The sequence below is a fragment of the Thalia democratica genome, chromosome 3 (genome assembly GCF_965202585.1).
Source record: "Thalia democratica chromosome 3, ktThaDemo2.hap1.1, whole genome shotgun sequence".
NCBI lineage: Eukaryota > Metazoa > Chordata > Thaliacea > Salpida > Salpidae > Thalia > Thalia democratica.
The window spans coordinates 59,612,290-59,638,437 of record NC_139167.1 but is presented as its reverse complement, the minus strand read 5'-3'; the positions used below and the strand labels follow the sequence as shown (position 1 = coordinate 59,638,437).

General features: G+C 25.4%; 1 protein-coding gene across 3 annotated transcripts; it reads left to right on the top strand.

The window, feature by feature from the left end:
- Nucleotides 1-21,579, top strand: LOC145831244 (TBC1 domain family member 16-like). 3 transcript variants are annotated; one of them, XM_082938402.1, is made up of 10 exons: nt 1-551; nt 2,484-2,604; nt 4,645-4,843; nt 6,394-6,579; nt 9,348-9,528; nt 11,842-11,973; nt 13,347-13,450; nt 13,993-14,130; nt 20,457-20,715; nt 21,284-21,579. In XM_082938402.1, exons 1-10 carry the CDS (start codon nt 66-68, stop codon nt 21,293-21,295), a joined length of 1,818 nt encoding a protein of 605 aa, XP_082794528.1. In that variant the 5' UTR covers nt 1-65; the 3' UTR covers nt 21,296-21,579. The 3 variants fall into 3 exon arrangements, with proteins under 3 accessions (XP_082794528.1, XP_082794527.1, XP_082794526.1); XM_082938401.1 differs by lacking the exon at nt 21,284-21,579 and having other exon boundaries at nt 9,351-9,528; nt 20,457-21,253; XM_082938400.1 differs by lacking the exon at nt 21,284-21,579 and having other exon boundaries at nt 20,457-21,251.
- Nucleotides 21,580-26,148: the final 4,569 nt, after the last annotated feature.

Sequence of the window (26,148 nt, the reverse complement as noted above, 5' to 3'; positions counted from 1 at the left end):
GTAGCAAAACATTTAAATACATTAAAAGTACATATTTAAATATATAACAAAAAAAAATCAACATCATGCCAATGTTGGAACTTCAGCAGAAGCTCTTTGGCCTGCTAAAAATTTCCCCCAGCCAGCAACACTCTCCGCAGCCGCCCCTCCACGGGGAAATTCTCTTTTGTGCCCCCAACGTGTGTGTCCACCCCCACCTTTTGATGACCTCCCCACCCTCCCACCACACCGGCTTCCTGTCATTATCAGCAAAAATCCCCACTCCCCAGGAAAACCCCCTGAACCAGAACACCACTTTGTTGCTGAGCTGGAACCCGGCAGAAAAAACCAGAAAGTCCAGTTTGGCCACAGAAAAGTCCCCAAGCTTTGATGAGAAAGGAAAAATTTCCCCATCCACCTTCAGCCTGCCTCTTGGTGAGGTGAACTCGTGTGAAGACAGTGACACAACAATTGAAGGGGATGGTGATGAGAGTTGCCATGGTAACAACATTGTGGCTTTCAATGGGAGGGTATACAGGCCGCCTAAGAACCATGCGAATACTGCATTTCAGGTTTGTTTGTTGTTAAGGATGCTAGTTTCATTGTACACCAATAAAATGTATGTTTTAGGCTAACTTAACTGTCAAGTTTTTTTTATATGGTATAGACTAGCTTAGTTTTAATTTTCAAACACAGGATATTTTCTCTTTCAAATTTTTTTAAACTAATACTTGAATTAAAATTAATAACTTATATTACATATAGGACCTAGATTCAATGACAAACATTTAAGGGCATAGGGGTCCACCTTGATTTTTACAAGTTGATCTTATTTTATAGAGTTTTATCTGAGCTATCAGACGTTGTTGACCACTTGAAAAAGTTCAAAGTAATTTTTGAGATATTAGCAATCATAGTTGGTGACCATTATAGGTTCATAATGGAGGCACAAACTAAAAACCCAAAAAATACCATTTCATTAAAAATCTATCTCCTCCTTCATTTTTTAAGCAATCTTCTTCAAATTTTTACAGAGAGTGTATTATTAAATTTTCAGTAGACTGAATGCAGGAATTTTTTTAGTTTAAAAAATGAAGTTTTAATTTAAAAAAACACCGATTTCTTTTTTTTTTAGTCTAATTTTTTTTTTAATTCCATCATTCAAAGTCTTTTAAACTATAAATCGAACGTTTCTTAAAAGTTTGAGGTCTCTGGCTCAAAAATGAAGGAGACGATAGATTTTTAGTGTTTAATCAAATTTCAGAGAAAATTGACCCCAAAAAGTTTGCGGTCCATATGTTTGTATCGGAAACTTTTTATCATAATTACAATATCTCAAAAGTTATATAAGATTTTTTAATTCTATGAAAACTGGCTTGTAGTTTGTACTTGAAGCTTTCATATAAAATCCAATGTTATTTTTAGTAAAAAAAAATCTGGACCTCCCCCCCTATGCCCTTAATTGTATTAGTCATGTTAATTGAACTACTGTTAGTTGCATTAAATTACTAAGAGGCTAACTTTACTTAATTTGTTTAGTTTGGAATTCAATTCAAGCTTTAACATTGATTTCATCAGTGGTTTTTGGTAAAATAGAATGCATACTTTAGAGCTAAAAATGCTCATCTACTTATAAGTTCAATTGAGGAAAAATTATTAAAGAAAAAATATTGAACAAAAAACTAAGACATAAGAAGGAATTAGCATCATTGTGGAACAATCAACGTAAAAGCAAAACCCCAAATTTTTGATAAACAACAGTAATCATGAGTTAACAATAAGCAAAACAAATGCACTAATGTTTGGCCTCAAGCATTCTATCTTACCAAAAATTATTGATGAAATCAATGTTTAAGCTTCAATTGAATTTCAAATTAAACAATTTACTGTAATTGTTTTCAATAATTTTAAAAATAGTGATTTAAAATTGCTCTAAGCATTTTTTTTATTTAAAAGGTTACATATAAAGCTAGTTTTTACTAATTGAAAAAAGTTCTCATAACCAGTTTATTTACTTTTAATAAAAACATTTTTTTCAGCATCCTGATTTAATCTTCTTTTTTTTAAATAATTTTGTTTAAACTAATAAAAAACTCATGAATCAAATTTTTGTAACAATTTTTTAAACAAAGGTAGACTAAAACATAATTAAATCCCAAAGAATACGCTTTATTTTGAATTATGTGCATCTTGAATCTTACTTAAGCTCAACTTTGGTATAACAGATCCATTTTTTATATCAAAAAAAAATTAATTGCTCTATTTAAGAGTTCTCATATATTTAATTTTACCAAAATGAGTAATTTAAATTGAGTTCAATAAAAGTGCTTTACATACACTTACTAACATATAAAGTGTTTTTCTAGTAAGAAGTTAAACGATGTTTATGGTACATTACTTGTAAGTTCATTTAAAATAAAAAATCCCCAACTTAAGCAATGCCTTAAAGTAAAATGATATTAAATTTTTAAAAATTATAAACAAATTTATTTTCTCACAAACAGATAGACTTGGGAGACATGAGAAGCGTGTCTGCTTATTTCCGAAATGAAAAATGCACAAACGGTGAACTTGTCATTTGCAGTCATGATTCCGTCTACAAAATACTACATTTTCACAGTGGAGGTTGTTACTTTTATTTATTATAGATAATTGAGATTCCATGTACAAAGCATTAAATTTTTATCGAGTAGACTATTTATTTTTATAAATTTTATATTTATCTTAAACATACAATTTTTGCAAATTATTTTGAAAACGTTTTCATTTTGTTGATCGTTTTCACAGTGAAGTTTATTGACGTTTTTGTTGAGTAATTAAGTTATAAATGCTTGCATATTGTTGAAATATTTAAACCATCATCCTATTTCAAAATTACTAATTTTTAAACAGAATTTCTAAAGTAAATCTTAAATTATGATAAAATAAACTATCAAATTATTTTTAGTGAAACTTATTAACCAATACTTCTTTTAAAGCTTTGCTTAATGCAAAAATTGTGAACAACGTTTTTGGTCCATTTAAATTAGGGTTTCCCAATTTTTTTCAAAAGGCCCCCTCCAAAGAAAAACCTATGGACCATTCCAACAGATTTCTTAAAAACTACTTTTAAAAACGCGTAAGATTTTATTTTTACTTTTCATCCAGAACATCTAGTACAAGCTTCAAATTATGGCCTTAAGGCCCCTTTACTGCTCATAGCCCCCTAAACTCTTGTCATGACCTACTTTGGTAAACCCTGATTTAAATGTTAGAGGTTTCTTACTAACATTTTTTATACACCTTTTTATTTGTAGTAATTATGTGAAAACCAAAACTCTTGATATATAGATTAAAAGTCAAGTGTTAAAAAATTAAATATAAAGTTTAATCAAAGCTTAGTCACATTTTCTTAAGAGTAAATAACAATTAACTACAGTCAGTCCAATATCCAGTTTAAAACATTAGCTTCTGGTTGATCTAAAACTTTATTTAAACAAATTTTATTTATCTATGGCCATAAGGGAAATCATAACATTTGTACAAAACTAACTTTGGTGCTATTGTAAAAAAAAGTATTTTTTGATTTTTTAAGGAAATAGTTTAACTCACTGACTTTGATCCCTTTTATCTCAACAGTTAGTTTTTCAAGAAGTAAAATGTCTCTGTTAGCTGAGATAAAATTTTACGAGTAATATATGATACACAAGGTGCACTCCATATATGAACTTGATCACTCTGTTTGTAAACACAATCTTTACTTTAGTCTAATTAATAAACAATTAATTAGTAATAAAACTAATCATTACATTATAAAGTAATTATGTATATTAAAAAACAACAGCAAATTCACTAGGGTTCGACCTGCCCACAAAAGTATTGAATGATTGGAAGCTTTACTTAAGTACACAATTAAGGCCATTAGGGGGGGTCCAACACTTTTTTTACAAACTTTGGCTTTTATATGAAAGCTTAAAGTACAAGCTACAAGCCAGTTTTTATAGAATTTAACTTTTGAGGTATTTAGTTTTTTGTAAAAAGTTTTGTTCCAATACAAACGTATGGACTGCAAACTATTTGGGGTCAATTTTCTTGGAAATTTTAAAAATCCCTAAAAATCTATCTCCTTAAATTTTCAAGCAATCTTCTTCAAGTTTTCAGGAAATGTTCCTTACATTAAAAGAAAAAAAGGGTTATTTTTGTATTCTAATAGCTTTAAAAAATCAAAGTTTTATAACAAAAACTATTAAAAAAAAATTTTTAATTTCAAAAAATATATATTTTTACCTAAACTTTTTTAAGTTTCAAAGTAACGTTTTTTTGTTATTGTATAAAGATTAGACTGTGAAAGTTTGAAGAAGTTTGCTTGAAAAATGTAGGAGAAGATATATTTTAAATAAAATAGTTTTTTTTTGCTGTTTTAGTTTTCCCTTCCCATAAGAAACCTGTTATGCTGCCGGACTTTGACTGGTCATATCTCAAAAAATAATTCGAATTTGTTAAGACGATAAAACGAATCTTGAACCTTAGAAAAAACTCTAGAAAATAAGATCAACTTGTAAAAAACATGGCTTACCCTCCCCCCTATGGCCTTAAATTTAAATACTTGCAAAATAACAAATAAATGTAATCTTTATATAAACTACCAAGTTGTCAAACAGCACAAAAAAAAATTAACATTACCAGGCCTTGACCTGCTGATAAAAGTGTTACACGACTGGAAACTGACTTGCAAGGGGGTGGAAACCTATGTGACGTCACTTAACGGGTTGCCAAGCAACCAGTTGCACCCGGAGGAGGGTTTGTACCGGAGGGTTACCATGGAAGCGTGGCAGCTCGCCGTGGATGAATTTGGCCGGGTTCAGAACTCAAACCACGTGCAAAAGTTTGAATTATTATAATTTATAAAATTAGATATATTATTGTTATTTGATAAGTTTGGTGCAGAACTCAAATCAAAGTTTGAATTATTACTGTTTGTAAAATGTATATTTTATTGTTGGTTGACTAGTTTAAGTTATTTTAAAATAAATAACATTTTAATGTTATTTGATGAGTTTTAGAAAGATTCAGAACTCTAATAACACGCAAAAGATTATTGGGACATTTAAAAAAAGTTTCAAAGTTAAGCTATTATAAAAAACTTAAGAAATTAAAAGTTTTAAACTTAAGTAAATTTAAGGCTTTTTAAAATTAGAACTGCAACCATGTGTAAAAGTTTGCTTGAACTTTTCTATCTTTTTGCAATTTATTAGTTTTGTTTTCGCTCAATAAGTTATATTTTGTTTAAACATGTTTTTTGAAAATTATTAGTTGTGATAACTGTAGAATAGTACCTTAAAAAATTTAATTAAGTTCTTTGGACATAGATAAAATAAAAAACAAAAAAGCATATTTTAAGAATGTTTTTAAGCTTATTTTGATACTTTTTCAAAAATATATTTAATTTTTTATATTTTAATCATAGTAAGTTGTATAAGTTTATTTCAAGATGTTTTTAACAACTATTTTTCAATAGTTGCTCAAAGCAGTTTAATATATACTAAAAATAGTTTTAGTATGCAACGCATTTTGACCTTTACATCTATTCAAGCTCTTTCTTTTTGATCGTTGGAAAAGTTTTTTTGAAAGCATGTTTTATTTGTAACAAAAACAAATATATGTATAAAAAATTTAATAAAGTGTCTAAAAAAATTTCTAAGTTTTGTAGACTTAATTGCTATGATACAAACATCTTTTACTCTTTCAGTATATAATTTTTTTTTAAACTTTCAAGTCATATATGGAAAGAAAGTTAGTCTTTTCTCTAAATTTTAGTTAGACTTTGAGGACTTTCAATTTTCAACATGAAGTACCCATGACAATTATTTAACTATTGATAAATAAAAAATATCTGTAAGCACAGATGTGTTATTCTGTTTTTTTTAATTAACACAGGTTTTCGACAATTTTAGTTGTAAAACAGGTGCTTGTTCTTCTTCTCTTTAAAAATAAAATAAACAGGATAGAAGGATATACAAAAAGGTTTTCATATAAAAACTTGCATGTTTAACTGATCTGTTCCGCACAGACGCGTACTCTTCTGCGAAGTTGAACCGTCCATCGTTTTTTTTCTTTATTTAAAGGCTTTAGAGTTTGTAATACAATTTCAAAAAAACAAATATGTACACACTTATATAGAAAAATACTGCTTACTATGTACTACTTACACATATTATCTTCTCCAGATGCGTGTTCTTCTGCGTAGTTAAAGTAGTTTTTTTATTTACAGGCTCTAGAATTTGTAATCTAATTTCTAATTACATTTAAAGGAAAACGGGTCTAGTGCCCTAGCTTTTTAATAAACAAGTTTAGTTGCCTTATGATAAATAAATATGTATGGAAAGGTACTGCTTACTATGAATTGCTTACACTAATTATATCTTCTCAACACAGATGCGTGTTCTTCTGCGGGGTGGAGCCGTCGATACGGAGGGAGGTGTGGCCGTACTTATTGAAGCACTACAGGTACGACATGACGGTGCTGGAGAAAGCGGAGATGCGGCGGAACAAGAGCGACAAGTACGAGATGATCAACGCGAAAAGAGAGAACATTCAACAGATGGTGGAGAATAGTAACGGGTTTGTTATAAAGTGTGTTTTTTAGAGTTTTAAGTTGTGTGGTTTAATTTTTATCTGTAATTTATTAATATTTGCCAGGTGGCTGAAAATAGTAACGGGTTTGTTTAAAATATTTTAATGTTTTAAAAGATGTTTGTTGTTCTGTAATTGTTAGTGTTAAGCGGTAGAACATTCAACAGATGGTGGAGAATAATAACGGGTTTGTGATAAAGTGTGTTTTTTGAGTCTTAAATTGTGTGGTTTTATTTTTTATTTTAATGTATTTAACTGTAATTTATTAATATATGCCAGGTGACTGAAAAAAGTAACAATTTTTTTTTTTTTTCCTATACTATTTGTTTAATATATTTCTTTAATATATAATTTTATGTTTATTATTTAACTTGTTTAGTAATTATTAATTATCAACAATTAAAACATTTGCCAGATAGTTGATTAAAGTAATGGGTTTGTGATATACTGTAATTTTTTTTTTATATCTTCGAGGTCTTTTTTTTTTTTGTATATACACAAGGTTGTTATTTTGGTAATATTTTATTTAATTACAAGTGTTGTTGCTTTATATTGTAGAAATAAGTTTGTACATATTTAAAAAGTTTAAAATTGTTTCCATTCTTGCCTAAAACTTAAGAAAAATAACTACTAAATATTTATTTATACAAGTATTTTTTTTATATTTAATTTAAAAAACTAAAATACTACAGTTTGAGTTTACATCAGTGGTTCCCAACCTTTTTGATGCCCCGCACCCCTAAAGTCTGTTAATTTGATCTCGCACCCCTAACACTATATGCTGTAATTGTTTATTTATTAACTATCATTCCATTTCCTTATCTTTGACATGATTGAGTACTAATTAAATAAACTGTATTCTAAGAAAAATAAAAAAGTTAATTACTAAGAATTTTTTTTTTCATTAAGTTTATACAAAAACAATGCTTCAGCCTATGACTTCGTCATTTAGTTTTTTAAGATTTGAAAAAGTATTAGAAGTGAGGAAAAAGCACTAGAAAAGTAGTAAATATTAAGCTTAAACTTAAAACTAAAATTTTTATACATTTTGTTATGAATATATGTACTTAATAAATAAAAACCAGCTGTTCTAAGTTAAGCTTATGTGATCTTTTATTTTCAAAACTATTAGCAGCTAGGAGGTTTTAAAAATAATAAAGGTTTGACTTAAGATTTTAAAAAATTAAAAGATGTTTAGTCTTAAGTTGTCAAAAGATATGTATAAAAGCAAATACAAAAAAAGTTTGTATGCTTACAACACAAATAGAAAAAAGTAGATTGAAAAAGGAAACGGTATAAGTTCAAAAAAGAATGAATAAAATAAAGTTGATGTATTGAAAACTTTTGCTGATTTATAAAAATTGGTTTCACTAAAGCTAAAAACAAGTTTTATTAAATGGTATAACACACAGTAATTGCTGAGAATTTTACAATATACTGATGTTAAATCTTTAAACACCACTTTCTGCACAACTAAGCTTAAAAAAAGATTACATTATAAATGTAATAGACTTAACAGAACCTGTTCTTAACAGCTAATAAAAAACTTGCTGAAGATACTAATTTTTATCTAAATATTTCAATTAAAATAGATGCTAGCTCATAAACTGTTTTAAACAATTAATGGCCAGTTAAGAAAATAAAATATTTAAAGAATAAATGATTAAAATTAAAGGTGTAAAACTCTAAGAAAGCTTTACTGAAATTTTAATTATAAACTAACAGCTATTAATAAAAATAGTAAAATGAATTTACTTCTAGAAAAGCGCTCTTGCTCTATGACGTATTAATAAAATTTATCTGTTTAGAAAATTAGCGCCAACTTCTTTTTATAACAAATTGTACTTTTTAACTTTATAAACTTTATCAGAGAGTGAAAATCTCCTTCTTTATCATACAAAAATGAAAAGCCATCTCGCACCCCCTGGAATGCTGCCTCGCACCCCCAAGGGGTGCGAGCACCCCTGGTTGGGAACCCCTGGTTTACATAATAGTCGCACAATTCAGGTTACAGTGGTTTTAAAATTAGAAAAATTTTGTATTGATTTTTACACGTTAGTAAGTGTTGGCTGGTTCACAACTTACGTCTAACAACTATTTCACAAAGATAAAAATAAATCTTAGTAGTGCAAAGTTATATGCTCAGAAAATCAATTACTTAATGTTTTTTTCTGTCTTCTTTTTTCCTTTCGTAAATGTGCTTAGACGTATGATTTTTTTTTGTTATGTAAAAAATCTAGACATTAAATTGCAATAATTTATGATTCATCATTCAATTAAACTTTAATTTGTTAAAATTTGGTTGTACAATTCATGTTTGGGAGTTATTTTTGAATGAAAAATGTGGTTTAGTTTGAAAACTGTATCCAAACTTATATCATACAGTCCTTTTTTATTTTGCATAATTTAAACAATTTATGTGATACATTAAAATACTTTTTTTTGTAATCTTCGTAAACTTTTTAATTTCACTAAACCTAATTATGTATATTTTAAGTAAAATTTGAACTAAAATGTCAAAAAAAAAACATAAACTAGTTAAAGAAACGTATTTAACTTAACTAGAAAAAATAAGTTATTTAAATTAATTAACTAGCCAAACAGTAAAAACCGTAAAGATGACTATAGTTTCTGGCGCAATGTGATATTTTATAAATAATAAAATCAATAGTTTTATATTATTTGATTAAAGAGTTCTTCAGTACAAAAAATACACAATATCGAGGTACTAAACAAAATTTACTTTCTTACTCCAGCAGTACAAACGGTAAGGATGACAACAGTTTCTGGCGCAATGTGATATGCTCCATAGAGAAGGATGTACTGAGAACGGATAGAAGCAAACCGTTCTTCATGGGAGAGGGGAACCCCAATCTGGATGTTTTGCAGAGGATACTGTTGAATTACTCCGTGTACACCAAGACTCCCTATACACAGGTATTTTATATAGCATTAAAATACGATTGAATAAAAAAGTTTTGAATTTTTTATTCTTATGAATTTTCTTTAACTATTCCGTGTATACCGAAACGCATTTCAGACAAGTTTGTAAATAGTTTTTCAGTTTGATTGATTTTTTAATAACTTACATGATTGGAAAAAAAAATAAATACAGTTTATTTACTATTAAACTATTTCGTATACACATAGACTCCTTATACACAGGTATGTATTTAAAGTTTTTTATTTTGGTTGACTAAAAACAATTGAAATAATATAATAGTTAAAATTGTTCATATACTATTGAGTTACCAGTATATACCAAAACTTCCTGTGCACAGGTAAGTTTTTTTTTTTTATACAAAGTTAAGTTTTATATAAAAAATATGATTTTTACTTCAAAAATATCTTCATGTATATGTGCAACTGCATCATTGAGTTTTTATGACTTTTTTATCAAAGTGTTTGATAAAGTTTAAACAATTGTTTCATTATTATGGTACAGTTAGTTATTCTATTTAACTTAAGTATAGTTTATAGTTGCAAAAAAACGTAATAAAAATTTCAAGTGGGTAACGTTTTGCACATGTTAAAACAATATTTATTAAAATTATCACTAAACTGTCTAAAACAAATCTTCCTATTTATTCTTTTTTTTTTTTGCCTTCTTGAACCGTCTTAGAACCTTAAAAAAGTAGTACTATGACCTTTTTAAAGTTAAGTATTAAAACAGAAGTAAATCTTTTTAATAAGATAAAAGCTTAGAACTAATCATATTTTTACAACCTTTGTACTTTGTGTAGTTTTCCGAACAAGGATAATCGTTGGAAAATAAATTAAAACTGAGAATACATGCAAAGTTGTTTAATATTTCATGAACATACAGAATATCTGCATTCATTTTGTAAAGTAGCATTGTAAATGCACGAACAAAAAAATTTACATTGAATTCGTGATATTTGTAATGATAATTTGAATTAAACACAGTAATTTTTTAAATATTTATAAACTTGAATTATATTTTACTTTGTATTTATATTAACATGTTTAATAAGTTTATTTAACCATTTCAATATACGTTTACTATTAACAGTAAAATTTTTGAAATTTTATTTGAGTTCAAAAGTTTTTTTAATTAAATTATAAACATGAACGTTAACTTTTTAACATTTTCAACGTGACATTAATACTTTGATAAGGATAAAACGTTTTGTAAAGTTTAAATATTTTAACTAAAAGAAGCTAAAGAAAAAGTTCATCTATCGCAACATTTAAAACATGTATGAATTCCTAACTTTTTTTGCAATAAAACTTAGAATATGAATTAAGATAACAATTTTTTGGCACGACTAGGTTATTAACAGTTTATTTTAATATTCATTCGATTCTAGTAGTAAAAACACAAAAGTGACTGGTAACAAGACTACAATAATTTTAATTATCATTTACTTTATGAAAACATTAATTACTTAAAACACTAGTGCTATATGTTCAGAGTTGCCACGAAACCTGGAAAAATCTGGAATTTTATGCAACTTTTATATGTTAAGTAGTAACATTTTGATTTGACACGAAAAATCAATCATATAGATAAACAAAATTGCCAACATTGAAAAAAATATTAAAAACACGTTTAAAGTAGCTTCACAGTATCTTTTCAATGTTGTTATACTACTTAACACAGTTTTTAGTCTTCAACTTAATTTAAACTAAAAATCTACCCAAAAACGTTTACTTTTAAAAACCTGAAAAAAATATCTCAAAGTTCAGTGGCAACCCTGTATGTTTTTATCAACTGTATCTCTTAATACGTGATTCCACACTTTGTTTTATGTTAGTAGCCATTTGAAAATAAACATATTAATCGAATTACTGTGTTTTATTAATATAAATATACATGAAGAATGTGCTTGAGTATAAATGTAATTAAAAATAAACATGTATTTTAATAGCGCTATTTTTTTATTTATCAAAACAAAGTATATTACAAATATACCTAATCTCACTAAAAAAAGTGTTTAATATTTTTAAATGCTGTTATTTGACAGATCATGCAGACGTATTATTCTTCCTACTTATAAAAATAAGCTCGTATTGACAGTTTTATTTTAATTTATAATTCTTTTTTTGTAAACATGTCAGACTTATAAGCATCATTATTAATAAAAATATCAGATGAAATATATATCTCTGATGTTTTTTTTTAGTATAAATGTTTTTATTAAAACTTATTTTATGTTAGACTTGTTAGCACCGTTCTATAAAGATATTTTCTGGTGTTTTTTATTAATTTACATCAATTTCTTACAGGGAATGAGTGATTTGCTAGCACCATTATTAATAGAAATTAGTGACGAAGTTGATATTTTCTGGTGTTTTGTCGGTTTGATGCAGCAAACTTTGTTCATATCATCACCAAGTGACAGAGATATGGAACAACAGGTATGTTATTGAATTAATTAAAATAAATGTTATTGCAAATGTTGTACTTATTTCAAAAATTTAAATACTTACAAACATTACTCTAAAACTTCTTCAAACTTAGTAGTGGTATTTTCTATACCAAATAAATAAGTTTTAATAGAAAGTTCAGTTTTAAAACTTGTTTTTTTCTGGCTAGAAATTTAATAAACTTTTAATCTAATCTATTTGTGCCAATAATAAATTTAAGTACAATTAAAAGCAATCGACTATTTTACATGAAAATCTTATAACTATTGTATATAATAATTGAAAACTTCGTTTGTTTTTTCTTATTTTACTTTTTCTCTAACAGATTGGAATTGAAGTTTGTTTTTGTTTGTATTTTTTATTTTATACTTTAGTTTTATCATTTGTTCGTAATTATTTTTCAATCTTAATTTGAATATTTATATTGTCTAAAGTTTTCTTTCATAAAAATAAGTAGTTTTTCTGATAATAAAGTTAGTTTTATTATTTGACATATGTTCTTAATTTTATTTATTACAAAAAAAAATATTTTGTTGATCTAATAATTTGGTTTGTTTATTTTTTTAGTTTAATTTAAACAATTAAGTAAAAAAGTAAATATTTGTTAATGATTAGTTGAAAATGAATTAATCCAACTTATTTTTGTAAGAAAATAGTTTATGTTTGCCTTTGTTTTTGTGTTATTTGTTTTTGTTTGCCAAATTGTTTACTTTATTTATTGAGAAAAATTCAAAGCAGTAAATTATTTTCTCCAATGCAGTTGATTATAAACAAACGATTATCTTAATTTATTTTTTAGCTACCTAAGTTTAATTGCTTGTTCTGTAAATATGTTAGGTTATTTTATGAATGTTTTTTTCTTTTAGTTAGTGTTTTATTTTGAGATTAGGCTTGAGCTTTTTTTTTGACAAATATTTCCTAATAAAATTAAAAAAAACTTAGATGTAGAAATAAACAACAAAGTTAACAGTTTTGAAAAATTGTTTAATGGTATCAATTTAAGTTATGTTTTGAAATCTGTCTGATTTTAAAAAACTGTTTAATTTAGAAATTAGTGAATTATAAAATCTTATTTTTCTAATACACAAGTCCTAGTGCCAACTAATACTTAGAAGTAACATTTTAAAATATTCTTAAAAATACTTGATGATTCTTTAGTTACATCTAGCTTTAGAGATTAAACTTATCTAGCAACATAATAATAGTTATTTAAAGTATTTGAAAGTCTATATTACCCAACTTATATAATGTTTAAATTAATTTAGTATTAAACTTAGTTTGTTTTATTTGATCTAAAACCCAAAAAAAATCTCAATTACTGTTTCATAGACAACAATGAAATACATCTATATTTTTTCTAACAGCTCCAGTACCTGCGAGAACTGTTGAGGTTTTTCCTGCCCTCATTCCACAAACATTTGACCACTTTGCACAACGATGGCGCCATGGAGCTCCTGTTTGCGCACAGGTGGGTATGGTATAAGGGATACGTGTTGAGTATTTAAATAACTAAAAAAAATAGTTACTAATTTGGTTTGGTATTAAGCGTCTTAATGGCTGCAATCATTAACATTAAATACATTTCTTTTTGAATTTTTTAAAAATTTTATGATAAAAAAAATAATCTGTTTTTTGCGCTGTGATAATTTGTATAAAAGTTTGTACAACGCAAAGTTGTCGTTGTTAGTGCTGAATTAAAATAGTTAAAGAGAATGATATTTAGCAAACTTATGAAAAATTCTTATGTGTTTGATAAAGAGTGTTTTGTTTACCATACTGTCATTTGTCTAAAACTTTGTGCAACTTGAGCAAAGTTAGCGTACTTGACTTACAAAACGATGAGAAAACAATATTGAAAATATTTAAAACAAAAATTATAAATAAAAGAAAAATGAACAGCATTATTCACATGTAGTTTATGATTAAAGTTTGTTGTTACTAAAAAATATTATGTTAAATACAAAGGTTACAAGGAATATAGTATTTAAACTCTATCTTTTTTCACAACAGATGGGTGTTGTTGTGCTTTAAAAGGGAGTTTCCCGAAAACGAAGCTCTGCAGATGTGGGAAGCGTGCTGGGTTGTGGAGAATTTCCACTTATTGATTTGCGTGGCTGTGATTGGCTTGTACGGGTCTGACGTCACGAGGTTAGATGAACTTGTATTGTATAAGTGTTTATTGTTTAGCTATATATACAATACATATGTTTCAATGAGCCTGCTTTGATTTCTGATTCTAACAGCTGAGGATCGTAGCTTCATGAAACAATCGTACTGTCTTTTTACACTTCGAAAGAATTATATAAATTTACATATAATTAAGACTAGCTTATACCCTTCACAGCTGTTTCATCGTTTTAGTTCGCGTTCGGTTTTAATTTGGTATATGGCAAACTACATGCTTCAGTACATAAATTTATGAAAAATTAGCAAGTATGTTTTTTTTTTGTTATTAAATACAGAGGCACACCGAGAGGAATACTGGGTGCCAATGGATAATCGTAATAAAACACAACGATTATTATGAGAAAATACTTCAACAAATATTAAAATAGACCATTTTATCACTTACACTTATCAAATAAGAAATATTTCAAAAGTACACAAAATAAACTAATAGTCTATAAGCATTATTAGTAATCAGTTTTATAAAATCCCATTTTTATTATCAACAAAACAAAGTAGACACTTTGGTGGTGCATAGGCGTTAAAAATTATTAAAATGAAAGAACGAATATTTTAAAAGAATAATTGTACTCTTTGTAATGTGTAATAAAATAAACAAAATTATGAAACTAAACCAAAGTTTGAACTTAAATAAAAGAAGTAACAACTTTCAAATAGTTGTCAACATTCCTATAATTGTTATAGTTTTGAACGTATATTTATAATATCAAGAAATAATTGAAATTATATACAACTAACAAGTTGTATGATTAATTACACTGATTTTTTTTATTAAAAGAAGAAGCCTTATGAGTTGAAAAGATTGAAAAAAGTTTATTCTTTTATCCTCAGATTAATATATGTACTGCAATCTCATAAAATGTATTGAAAGTTCAAACAAACATTTATGTAATATACAATTCAGAATACTTCACAAAATAAAACATTAGATAAGATCTTGTGAAAGTAATTTTAATCTCATGTAAGATGTATTGAAAGTAAATTTTTGTGGCCGAAAGTAATGTGACTTCAAAAAGCTATACATTTTAAACCAAGATATTTTGCTGTTGTTTATTTTTTTCAATCTACTATAGTTTTTCAACAAGATTCGATAGAAGTATTTAAATTATTTATTTTTTATTAAAACTAAAATATTTAAAAACTATTAAATTTATAAGAAATTAATTTTTATATTGTTGACATTGTAAATTTTTTAAATGATATTGCGCTAAACATTGAATTTTTAGTTTAAATTAGAAAGCAAAATATACTTCTAAGTTTAATGAAGACAATGATTATTATTTAGATAGTAGGTTTTAAAGTAAATATGATAAGTATAAATAAATTAATTGCTATCTGAAATGGTTTAAATATTGTAAGTCGTAGATAACTTAATTCTTACAACTGTTATGGTCTTTGTAAAATATGTAAACTTATACATACGTTTATTGTAAACTTTTATTAATACTGTTTTTAGTATATTACAAAACGTGTCTGATTTTCAGTACCGACAAGCTAAAATAGTTTTATATTATTTATACATTTAGTTGTTAACAAACTGGCTATACACTCGGATAGTTTTGACATTATGCTTTTATTTTATTCGTAGAAGCACTTTACTACTTGTTAATTTCCTCAATAATTTAAGTTAAAGTAAAAAGTTGATAAAGTTTCTGCTTTAAATTGTTCATACTTCTGATTAGTCATTTAAGTTTTATGAACCTGCATTTATTACCCTCACCAGTGTTTCAGTACGTTAAAAGACAAACTTTTGTTTTTAAGTTTTATTTTGAAAGTTTAACACATTTACACTTATCAAAAAATAAAAAAAGCAATAATAAAGCTTTTCAAGCTAAATTTTCGACTTTAAAGGGATAAGGGTTAAGGTAAACTCAAAAATAGTTCTTAAACAAACTTCATTGTTAAATTTTTATAATCCCTTTAGAAATCTAGTGAATGAAAGTTTCGTTGTGAAATGTATATTTTAAGCACAAATGTGAACATTTTTTATAATGTAAAATAAAATAATACTACTTTTGTTTTTTTATCAAGTACATTTTTGTGGTTAAGGTTGTTTATTTTAATATTACTTAAATGATAAATGTAAACTAGAAATTTTAATATTTATTTTTTGAGTTTGTAGATATATACATGACACTTTGTATTTATCAAATAATTATTTTAAAATTAAAACTTACATTATAGTATTTCAAGTGTACACTAAGTTTTTGTATAATTTTACAAAACTAATTCAATGTATATGGCAGTAATGTTTACCTTAAATTTTGTTTAAAGTAATTAATTTTAAAATTAGTAGTTGTTTACTATATAAGTTTCAAATTTGTAAACAATCAAAATGGTTACATATAGTTATTAATTTGAATTTTTGAGATATTTTTATTTTTATTAAGTTCTTTTATTGGTTTTGTTTAATTTTCATTTTGGTGTTTGTGTGTCTTTTAAAAAATAAACAACTTTTTTTATGAGTTTTAATTATAACTGTCACTAAGCTTAAACTGCTTAAACCATAAAAGCATATATGTATTTTCATATATGTATATAGGACTAAATACTATAAAACGTCTATTTATCGTGTCTATAAATACATATTCTCCTTTATTCTTAAGTCTTTACGATTAGTTCGAACAGTAGATTTCATTTCCTGCTAAATTTAGATTTTGCAAAAATTAATGAACTTATTTTGGTAGTTGTACATTTCGCTTTAAAATACTCAAACTAGTATTCTAACAATAAAGTTTTTGTTCCTGATTTACACAAAAACGCCTAGTGTTATTTTCACATAAATAAATATTTATAATCTACTTTTTTTATAAGTTTTCAGATACTAGAAGTGCTTTAATTATTTATTCGTTTTGCTAGGCAGAAATTTGTAAAATCAAGGAACAGTTATGTAAACAACATTTTTTTTTTTAATTTTGATTTAGTTTTTAAGCTACACAATAAACACTAACATAGTTTTTACAAATGGTTTAAATAAGTTTTCAATATACATGCTATTAAAAAATAAGTTTTAAAGTTTAGCAAAAAATTTAATTTCATAAGCATTTAACAGTTTTAATTGGAAATATTTTAATTTAAGTTTTGTAAAATCAAGTTCAGACTTATTTTTTAAACAAGTTTATATGAAAATTGATAATAAATTTAAACAAAATCTTTTTAAATAAAAGTACTTGCATTATAATCTATTCATATTATTTTATAAGTGTGCGTTTCAATCTTTTTTTACGTGAAATTTTCTTAGGTTACAGGTGTGTTTTTTAATGTACTTTTTTAATCATCTTTATAATAAACCAGATATTTCCTATGTTTAACAGTTTAAAATTATCAAAGATCAATCAATGTCGAATTAGATTTATTAATTTACTTTTTACAATTTTAGGTGTGTATAAAAGTTACTAAAATTTTACCAAAAGCTATTTCAAAAATTATAAAATTTAAAATATTATACCTTCAGTGATAGGTGAGTATAAATCAAGTTTTAATTTAATTTATAGCAGTTGTGTTTAAGTATTTTTCTTGAATTTAAAAAATGCTTTGTTATGTACATGAGCAAAAAATGTATTCTTGAAATAAGACAAACTTCTTCTTGTATTTTTATTGTAAACAAGTTAGTTAGTTTTTCATCATGCAAGTTTCTAGCAAAGACTAAGCTAAATGAAAACTATTCTTTGATAAATTACTACCTTAACCAAAAACTCTATCAATTTTTAGGATTTCGAAAGTAATATACTTGTGGTAATGAATATATTGAATTAAAATGTGATGTACAGTTTACATAACAAACCAAAAATATTTTGGTGTTAATCTTTTTTATATATAGGCTTCTTTAAGTAATTATTCATTTAAAAATTGAAATCACATGGTTTTATTATTTGAAAATAATTAATTGCTTTGAGTTCTTTTTTTATTTAGAATTAAAATGAAATTCATATATCTTTTTTTATGTAACTTTTTCAAGTTTCCGTTAGGTATTTTTTCAAAGCTTTTATAAATTAATTTAGGTTTATCGCATTAACGGTCAAATAACGAAGAAGTTTAAAAAACAATTATGTTTTTTTTCTGAGTTTAGCTTTAATGAATAATCAATCAAAACAATACAATTTTTATCAAAGTGTCTTTTATTTACTGTAATATTTTCAAAACTTTTTTTTCAGACAAGACTAAATTCTCAACAATTTTTAAGCTAACTCAATACCAAGTACAAGTAAGGTTTTTTAATTCTCCTTCATACTTAAAGAAGATTAATTCCAATGACTTACCACAAAGTAAGCCCCTGATTAAATTCTCTGTAATACTAAGTAGATTATTGAGAATGAGCTTGGCTCCGTACTACTTTTGTACCTCACAGCAAACTGTGGTAAAGTTTTGCTTGAAAATAACCTCGAGACCCGGTATAAAATAAACTTTATGTGTTTAATCTATCTAAACTTATTAGTTTTAAATGAAATAAGTTTTGTAGTTTAAATTTATTTTTTAATGACCAACATTACTCGAAAGATCTTTTTTGTGGTACTAAAGTTACCTTTTACAAAAAAATACAGTATTAATAGTTTTTTTAACTTTTTTATACTTTTTAGACTGTACTACTCATTTTTTTACATCTAGTCATTTGTTAACTAGTCAATAAACACTTATATTTATTTATTTTTTGTTTTAAGAGACTAAATTTAAAATAAAAATTCAAAAACTAAGTTTTTGTCTCACATCATAAGTTTTACTTGATACTATGATAATTTATCTTATTTTAAAAGAAAATTGTATAAAGGTCAGTTAATAATTCAAAATGTGGTTTAATTTTCTGCTTGCTCTTTTAGTCTTATATAGCAAAGTTAACTTTCCATAAACGTTTTTTCGGAAAACAAATAAGAGAAAAGTTTTATTTAAACAAAAAACTCCATGTTTTTTTGGTTAGTATATTTTTCTTGTGTAGCTTTTACATGTCTTTTAAATAAGTAAAACTATAAATATTTTAAAAATCTTTTGTTTGTATAGATAAAAAAGTATTTTTTTAAATGCTAAACAAAAATAACCTTTACAACTTAAAACTTCTGTAATATTAATTTTCTGTTACCGTACATAAAGCTATTGTAATACTTTTATAAAATTGATACGTTTTTATACTCACTTACAATTTCATATTAAATATGTAGCAATCAGTAGATTTTAAATGAAATTCAAATTTGAAACATTATTTAATCAAGCATAATGAAACGTAGCTGTTAAGACTTCGATGACTTTTGATAAACTAGTAAGTACTATAAAAAACTATCATTCATGTTTTAGTTTTTTTATGCATTTACTTATCTTTCATTATATTAAACAAACAAATTGTAAACTTTGAAATTGACAGAAGTTAATTAAGTCGTGTTTCTAGACTTTATGTAGTTAATTATGATGGAAACATGATTGCTCTTGTTTACTTATTAGCCAACTGAAAAATTTTTGTGATAGTTTTTCAATATCTATCTTAATAAAACAATAGTTTATGCATGTGATTCGCAGTAAGTGTCTGACAAATAACTTTATTTTATTAATTTTAGAAAACTTGATATTTATAAAAGAATTAAACTAAATTTAGGAAAGTTATTACTCCACATAACAATCCTATAACTTAATATTTAACCAATATGTATGTAAAAAAATATGATAAACAAAACCAAATACACAACTAGAAAAACCTGTTCTAATAATTTCAATTATCTTATTCTACATTAAACTGCAATCAGACCAAATTTTGTTACACTAAATTTATTTATCAATATTAAACAAAAATAAATCTTAAAAATATGCACATAAATATACATAAATAATAATACTAAATAAAACATATCAGAAAATATTAACATTTAATATTTATTTTCTATTCCAGATTCAAATTACAATCAGATGAAATATTACTACAATTATTAGTAAATAAAACGCACATTATTGATTTTTAGCAAATATAGTATACCTAAAAAAAACTAATATAATGTTTAGTTCTAGATTCTAACTGCAATCCAACGAATTATTATTACATCACACTCAATTATTAATAAATGAAACTCACATTGTTAATATTAAAAATGTAATATGCCTAATATAACATTTAATTCTAGACTCAAACTTCAATTAGATTGAATCTTGCTACACTTTACACAATGATCAACATATAAAAAATTTACAAAAAAATAACAAAAATATTAAAAGTTAATTCAAGATTCAAATTACAATCTGATGAAATATTACTCCACTTCGCTCACTTATCAGTACATAATTGTTAAAAAAATAAAATTATATATTTGCAGATTCAAACTGCAATCAGACGAAATCCTCCTCCACTTCACCCACCTCTCAATGCACATGAACGGCTCGCTGGTTCTGCAAAAATCAAGATCGCTGCTCAACACGCTCCAGAACCTCAAGTCGGTTCCCTGCACCTTCGCCCACCTGTTTCCGTTGCCCGCCACGACGCGCGTCAGTTGCCACGGTGACGTCAGCGGTTGCCACGGCGACAGCTGCCTGAGAGGGGGTTCCCGGGACAACTTGTTCCAGCGGAAGTTGCAGGTGAGAAACTTTTTCAACAAAGTTGTGAAGTGATCTCCTGATTGTTAGGAAGAGTTTAGATTGGGACTTTTGCTATTAAAAGAGACAAGTTGCGATTTTTTAAAGGGTTAAATTGAATTTTAGGAGGTTTTAAATGTTTATAAGTTTTTGTTTTGTATAAAATTTATTACGATTTTGTAAAAAGATATTTATATGTTTTGTAGTTTTGAAATAATAACTAAACAGCAAAGATATTTCTGTAACTTGAAGTAACAATTTGGTTATCTATTTTTATTAGGTTTATTTCATATTGGTTTGTAATTATTTTAAATTAGAGTTACAAAGATTATAATTATAGTTTATTATCAAGTTGTATTCATAATTTAAATCATGAACTTATTTATCTGGCACATCATAGTTTCGATTATGATTTTTACCTTTTTTTGAATATATTTGTTGTAATTTATGGCATAAGTACAGTCAAGTAATATATATTGTACTTTTCTTTCTAACTCTTTATTTTTTTATTGTTTAAGTACTAAGTTAACATTTTTTAATTTTATTTTTAAACAAAACGGTTTTTTTCTAGGTTTATTTTTAATCATTGCTGACTTCTGAAGGTAAAAAATTCCGAGGTAAAAATATTATGCAGTCGATTTTTTATATTTTAATCCATCCGTTTAAAATTACTTACACAAAATCAATATTTTCAAAAAAAAAATTTTTTTTACTCTCTGTAAATTTTTGTAGTTGATTGAAATTGAGTTTTTTAGAGATTTTAAAAAATTTTTGTTTTCGTGCAGTATTTTTTGTGTAAACATGTCTAAATGATTCATACTACTTTGAAAATAAACATTCTTATTTTTTTAAACTGCTTAAAAGTTTTTGTAATTTTATCTTTTAAAACAAACTTTATTGATCTGAAATTCTATTTTAACTTAAGATAACTGATATGTGTCTAAAAAGCAGTTTTATTATTTTAACCAAAATCATTTTTGATAAAACTAAACATTCTGTACGTTGAAATCTTGTAACTTAAAACAAATCATCCTGTTGTAAATATCACAATAATTTTATTTTGCAATTGTTTTAATAAAAAAAATTTATTTGACTATTTCTTGGTATTGTTTTATTTTTAGCAGACATAGACATTTGCACTGAAATGATAATCAAACATCTGTTTTTTTTTATTGTTTTACATTCGAAATTTTACTTGCCAATGAAATTTATATCTACTGTAAATACATTTTTCAAGGACAATTTTTGTTTTGTGTGATACGGTGCAAATTTCATACTAATGGTGTTATTTGAGGAAAAATACATCAAAAAAAAAAACTTTTAAAACATACTCATGTCTTTTAACAGCCCTGAATCATTAATTTTTTACACAAAGCTTAAATTAAACTTGCACTAGTTTTAACAGATACACTTCACTAAAATCCTCATTCAAAAACGTGTTTTTGCCTGTTTAAACTTACTTTATTTTGTTTCTGATTGTTTTTTTTTTTATTGTAAACTTGTTATATATATTTATATTTTGTAATTGTTTTTGAGCATAACTTTTGCGATACTAACTGCAAATTTGTATGCTGCTAAATCATTTATTTTATTTTTTGTTTTATTTTTATTGTGTCTAAAAATTGTAAAATAAACAAGTTCAAAGACGAGGTTATTATTTATTTCTTAAAATAATTTCGAGTTATTTATAAAAATTTTAAAATATATTTATGTATTAGAACTTAGTTAAATCTTATTTATGTTTTATCATTTTGTAAAAGTTGTTAGATTAAGTCCTTTATTTATGACACTTTTAGTTTTTAACCTTATTTAGAGTTTTAAGTTTAAGAAATTTCACTAAAGTTTTTAAAGGCGCCTCAAAGTCAAGGGTAAAATTTAAATATTTAATAAGTTTGAAGTCAAACAAGAAGAAATTGTTTAGAGAAAATTTAAAACTCACAAATAAGATTGTAGAATTTACTCTAAACTTGTTTTTCTGTCGATGTTTTAAACGAGATTTTTCTTTACTTTCATTTTGACTCTTATAAGGACATTAAACAGATATATGATTACAATAGTATATATAATAATATACTCTAATTATATATCATAATTACAGAAGTAGTTAGATTTTTAATATTTTTTGTTAAAAAAACTTAGTTAGATAAACAAAATAATGTTGCTTTTTTAAATTCGTGTTTTGATAGAAAAAACTAAAAAAGCCTAATGAAATGTAATTTAAAATGAGTTTTTGTATAAAAATTTTAACGAAACTAACAATTTTTTTTTGTTTATAAGTACTACCAGTTTTTAGATTATTTTTATTACGTAAAACATACCAATATATTTTATTAAAATCGTTTGGAATTTTAAGCAATAAAAAATGGAAATACCAAAAACTTGTCTTTACAATAAACCTTTAATTAATCACAAATTTCCACAAAAGTAAAAAAATCCATTTGTTTTCAAAAGCTACAGTTTGTACTAAAAAAAATTTTTACTTACACAAAAATAAAAATTTAAATAACTTAAAAAACATTTGTCCAATACCACACTTGATGTTAAACTAAAACAAAAAATATAAAATTTCAACATTGTGTTAAAGATACAAATCTACTTTACAAGATAAAAGATTTTAATCAGCTTTTAACGCCAAAAAATGCTTGTTGTGTAAGTTTTAGAGTCACATTAAAATGTCGAGACATATATTAATTAACACTTTTAATATATTGGACAACCCAAAAACATTGTCTCTTACTTTAGAGATCATTAACTTATGTATGAGATACTATTTACATCGAAGAAATTTATTTTTGTTTTATTAATGTTTACGTTTTAGATTCATATTTTAGTATCATTACTGAGTTGTTTAGTTTGTAAACACAAAATTTTCTCCACATCAGGATAAATAAACTTTAAACTACATGTTTTTTTTGATATTTCATAGTTTTATATTAGCTTTTGAATATCTTAATTGTTTCTTTCTTTTTACTCCGATAAGAAGAAATAAACTTTTTCCGAGATTGAATCAATAGGATAATGACCGTATATTAAATCGATCAAACTATTGATTTTTCGAAGACACTTTTTTTAATATGTCTGCAACAAAATCTTTAATATTTAACCTTTTGAGAAAGAAAATATTGACAACATTTTCGTCTAAAGTTACCTATATTATCATTACTAGTTTATAATGTGTTTATGTTTTTTAATGATTACACGTTTTTAGAATTTTTTTCTAAACATAGTTTTACCAAATCGTTGAAAAATCTTTTTTTTACAAATTCTTAAAGTCTTAAAAGTTTGCCTGTTTTATAGTTTTACCTTTTAGTTATGTCCAATGACTTTAAATCTAGGTTTGAAAAACGCAAATCATTCACCCAAAACTTACGATAGTAAAAACTTTTTGGCGTTCCAGTAACCTTTAGTTTTCTTTCACAAAAAAACTGACCACTAATTTCAGCAAAGCAGCGTGTAAATGTGCTCACAAGAGATAGAAGTTTTCGAACAAACAAGGTTTAGCTCGGAACAAACAAACAAGAGAGTTGGACTCATTCATTATTGATCGCTCTCTCCCACCAGAACGGAAAATTTTGTCAGTTCTCTCTCTTTCAAACGTCTCAATGGGAAAAAGTGACGTCATTTTCTTTGGTGGAAATTTTCCTGAAACGGTGTACAAATGTTGCGTTGGATGCTTGACGGTGCTTTACATTGGAAAATAATGATAAATGTCACCGCTTTAGGGAAGTTTTAAAGATTATTTCAAGTTTTTAGAGTTTTTTAATACATGAAACATACCAATAGGCTTGATTTAAATTGGTTGGAATTCTAAGCAATAATAATTGAAATACCAAAAAATTTATCTTCACAATAAACCTTTATTTATTCACAAATTAAAAGTAAATTACTAAATAATTTCCAAAAAGTAAAAAATATCCATTTATTTGAGGAAGTTAACGTTCTTAACTTTGCTTTAAAGTCAAAAAATACGGGATAGATAAGTTTTGTGACGAAAAGTATTGACAAATTTAAGCGTAGTTGTTTAGAATAGCTCTAGAACTAAACTTTATAATTTGCAGTTGTATAGTTTCACAGAAAAAACGTTAGGTTAATCAAGTTGATTATTTAGTTAAGCAGTAAACAACATAATCAAATACTTTTTAAACTTTCTACTTATTTTGTAAAAAGTATAAAACAGTAATTAAAACAGATTTAAAAGAGCTATTTACAATACTAATGGTATTGTTAATTAAACTTTTAGTTTGTTTTACAAACAGAGTAAAGCTAAAAGTTTTATTGAAAATATCTAACTTTGAATACAAGCACAATTTTTTTTAGAAATGAAAATTTGGATACAAGTTTAACAAATTTATTCCAAGTGGTTATTCCCAAAAGCATTTGAATCACTGTAAAACAGCCAAAAAATTTTACATGCAAAATAAATCGATACAAAGAACTATTAATAACCTGTTGTTAAATAAAACTTGACTAAACATATAAAACAAAAGAATTTTTTCAGGTTATCTTAATTTTTAAGTCAACTAAACGCTGGCAAAACTTTAAATTTATTTCTTAACAAGTTTGTAGCATACGTACTATTAATAGTTGTATGTATTTATTTATTATTGACTGACAAAATGTCTATTTGAAAAATAATAATACCACTTTGGTCGTTTTGTTTCATATATTTTTACTCTTTATTTGATTTTTCTATACGTTAAAACTATATAAATTTTAAAATTAATATTTTAAAAGATAAAAATTAATTTACAAATTATTGAAAATGTACTAAACGTAAAAGTACCTTTGTTTACATGTAAATCAGATCAATGAGCTGCATTTTTATCACACGTTTTTAGCTCATAATTGAAAGCTTTTTGTTTCTTCAAAAAACTTATAACAAACTTAAACTTATTTATAATAACGTAAAGTACATATTACTAGCTAATAAGATTTTAGACTCAAATTTTTATTTGACATTTGACCGTAAAAGCACCTATCGGACTGTAACATGCGAATTGCATCGATTCAAAACGCGATAATCTTCGAAACAGATGTCAACTTTTTTGTGGCTTTTAAATTTCTTGTAAATGTCGATAATCCGTTGTACGGTTGGTTAATAGTTCAAATGTCGAATCTTTTGATTAATCATCTCGAAATTAGTTTGGTGAACTTTGTATTAACTAAAAATACTAAGTTCACATTTTGTCTATGCTTAATATATATTTTTTAGGAAAAAATATTTGTTTGTTACAATTGCAATATAAATTAGTCTTAAGACTTATATAATACTTTCATCTAATTACGCAACATAAAAACTTTTAAAGTTATCATTAAAAGTATACATAAAAAAACAAAGCCTATAATGACATAACTTTATGGTTGACTAACTTTTATTTAATATTAAAATTAAGATTGTTATATAAGATGTAATTAAAGTTTGTCTAGCAATTCTTT

Coding starts and splice junctions, on each gene's coding strand:
- LOC145831244 (XM_082938400.1), top strand. CDS start 66: ATGCCAATGTTGGAACTTCAGCAGAAGCTCTTTGGCCTGCTAAAAATT. Junction 2,605..4,644: donor ACTACATTTTCACAGTGGAG/GTTGTTACTTTT, acceptor TAACATTACCAG/GCCTTGACCTGCTGATAAAA. Junction 4,844..6,393: donor AACTCAAACCACGTGCAAAA/GTTTGAATTATT, acceptor TTCTCAACACAG/ATGCGTGTTCTTCTGCGGGG.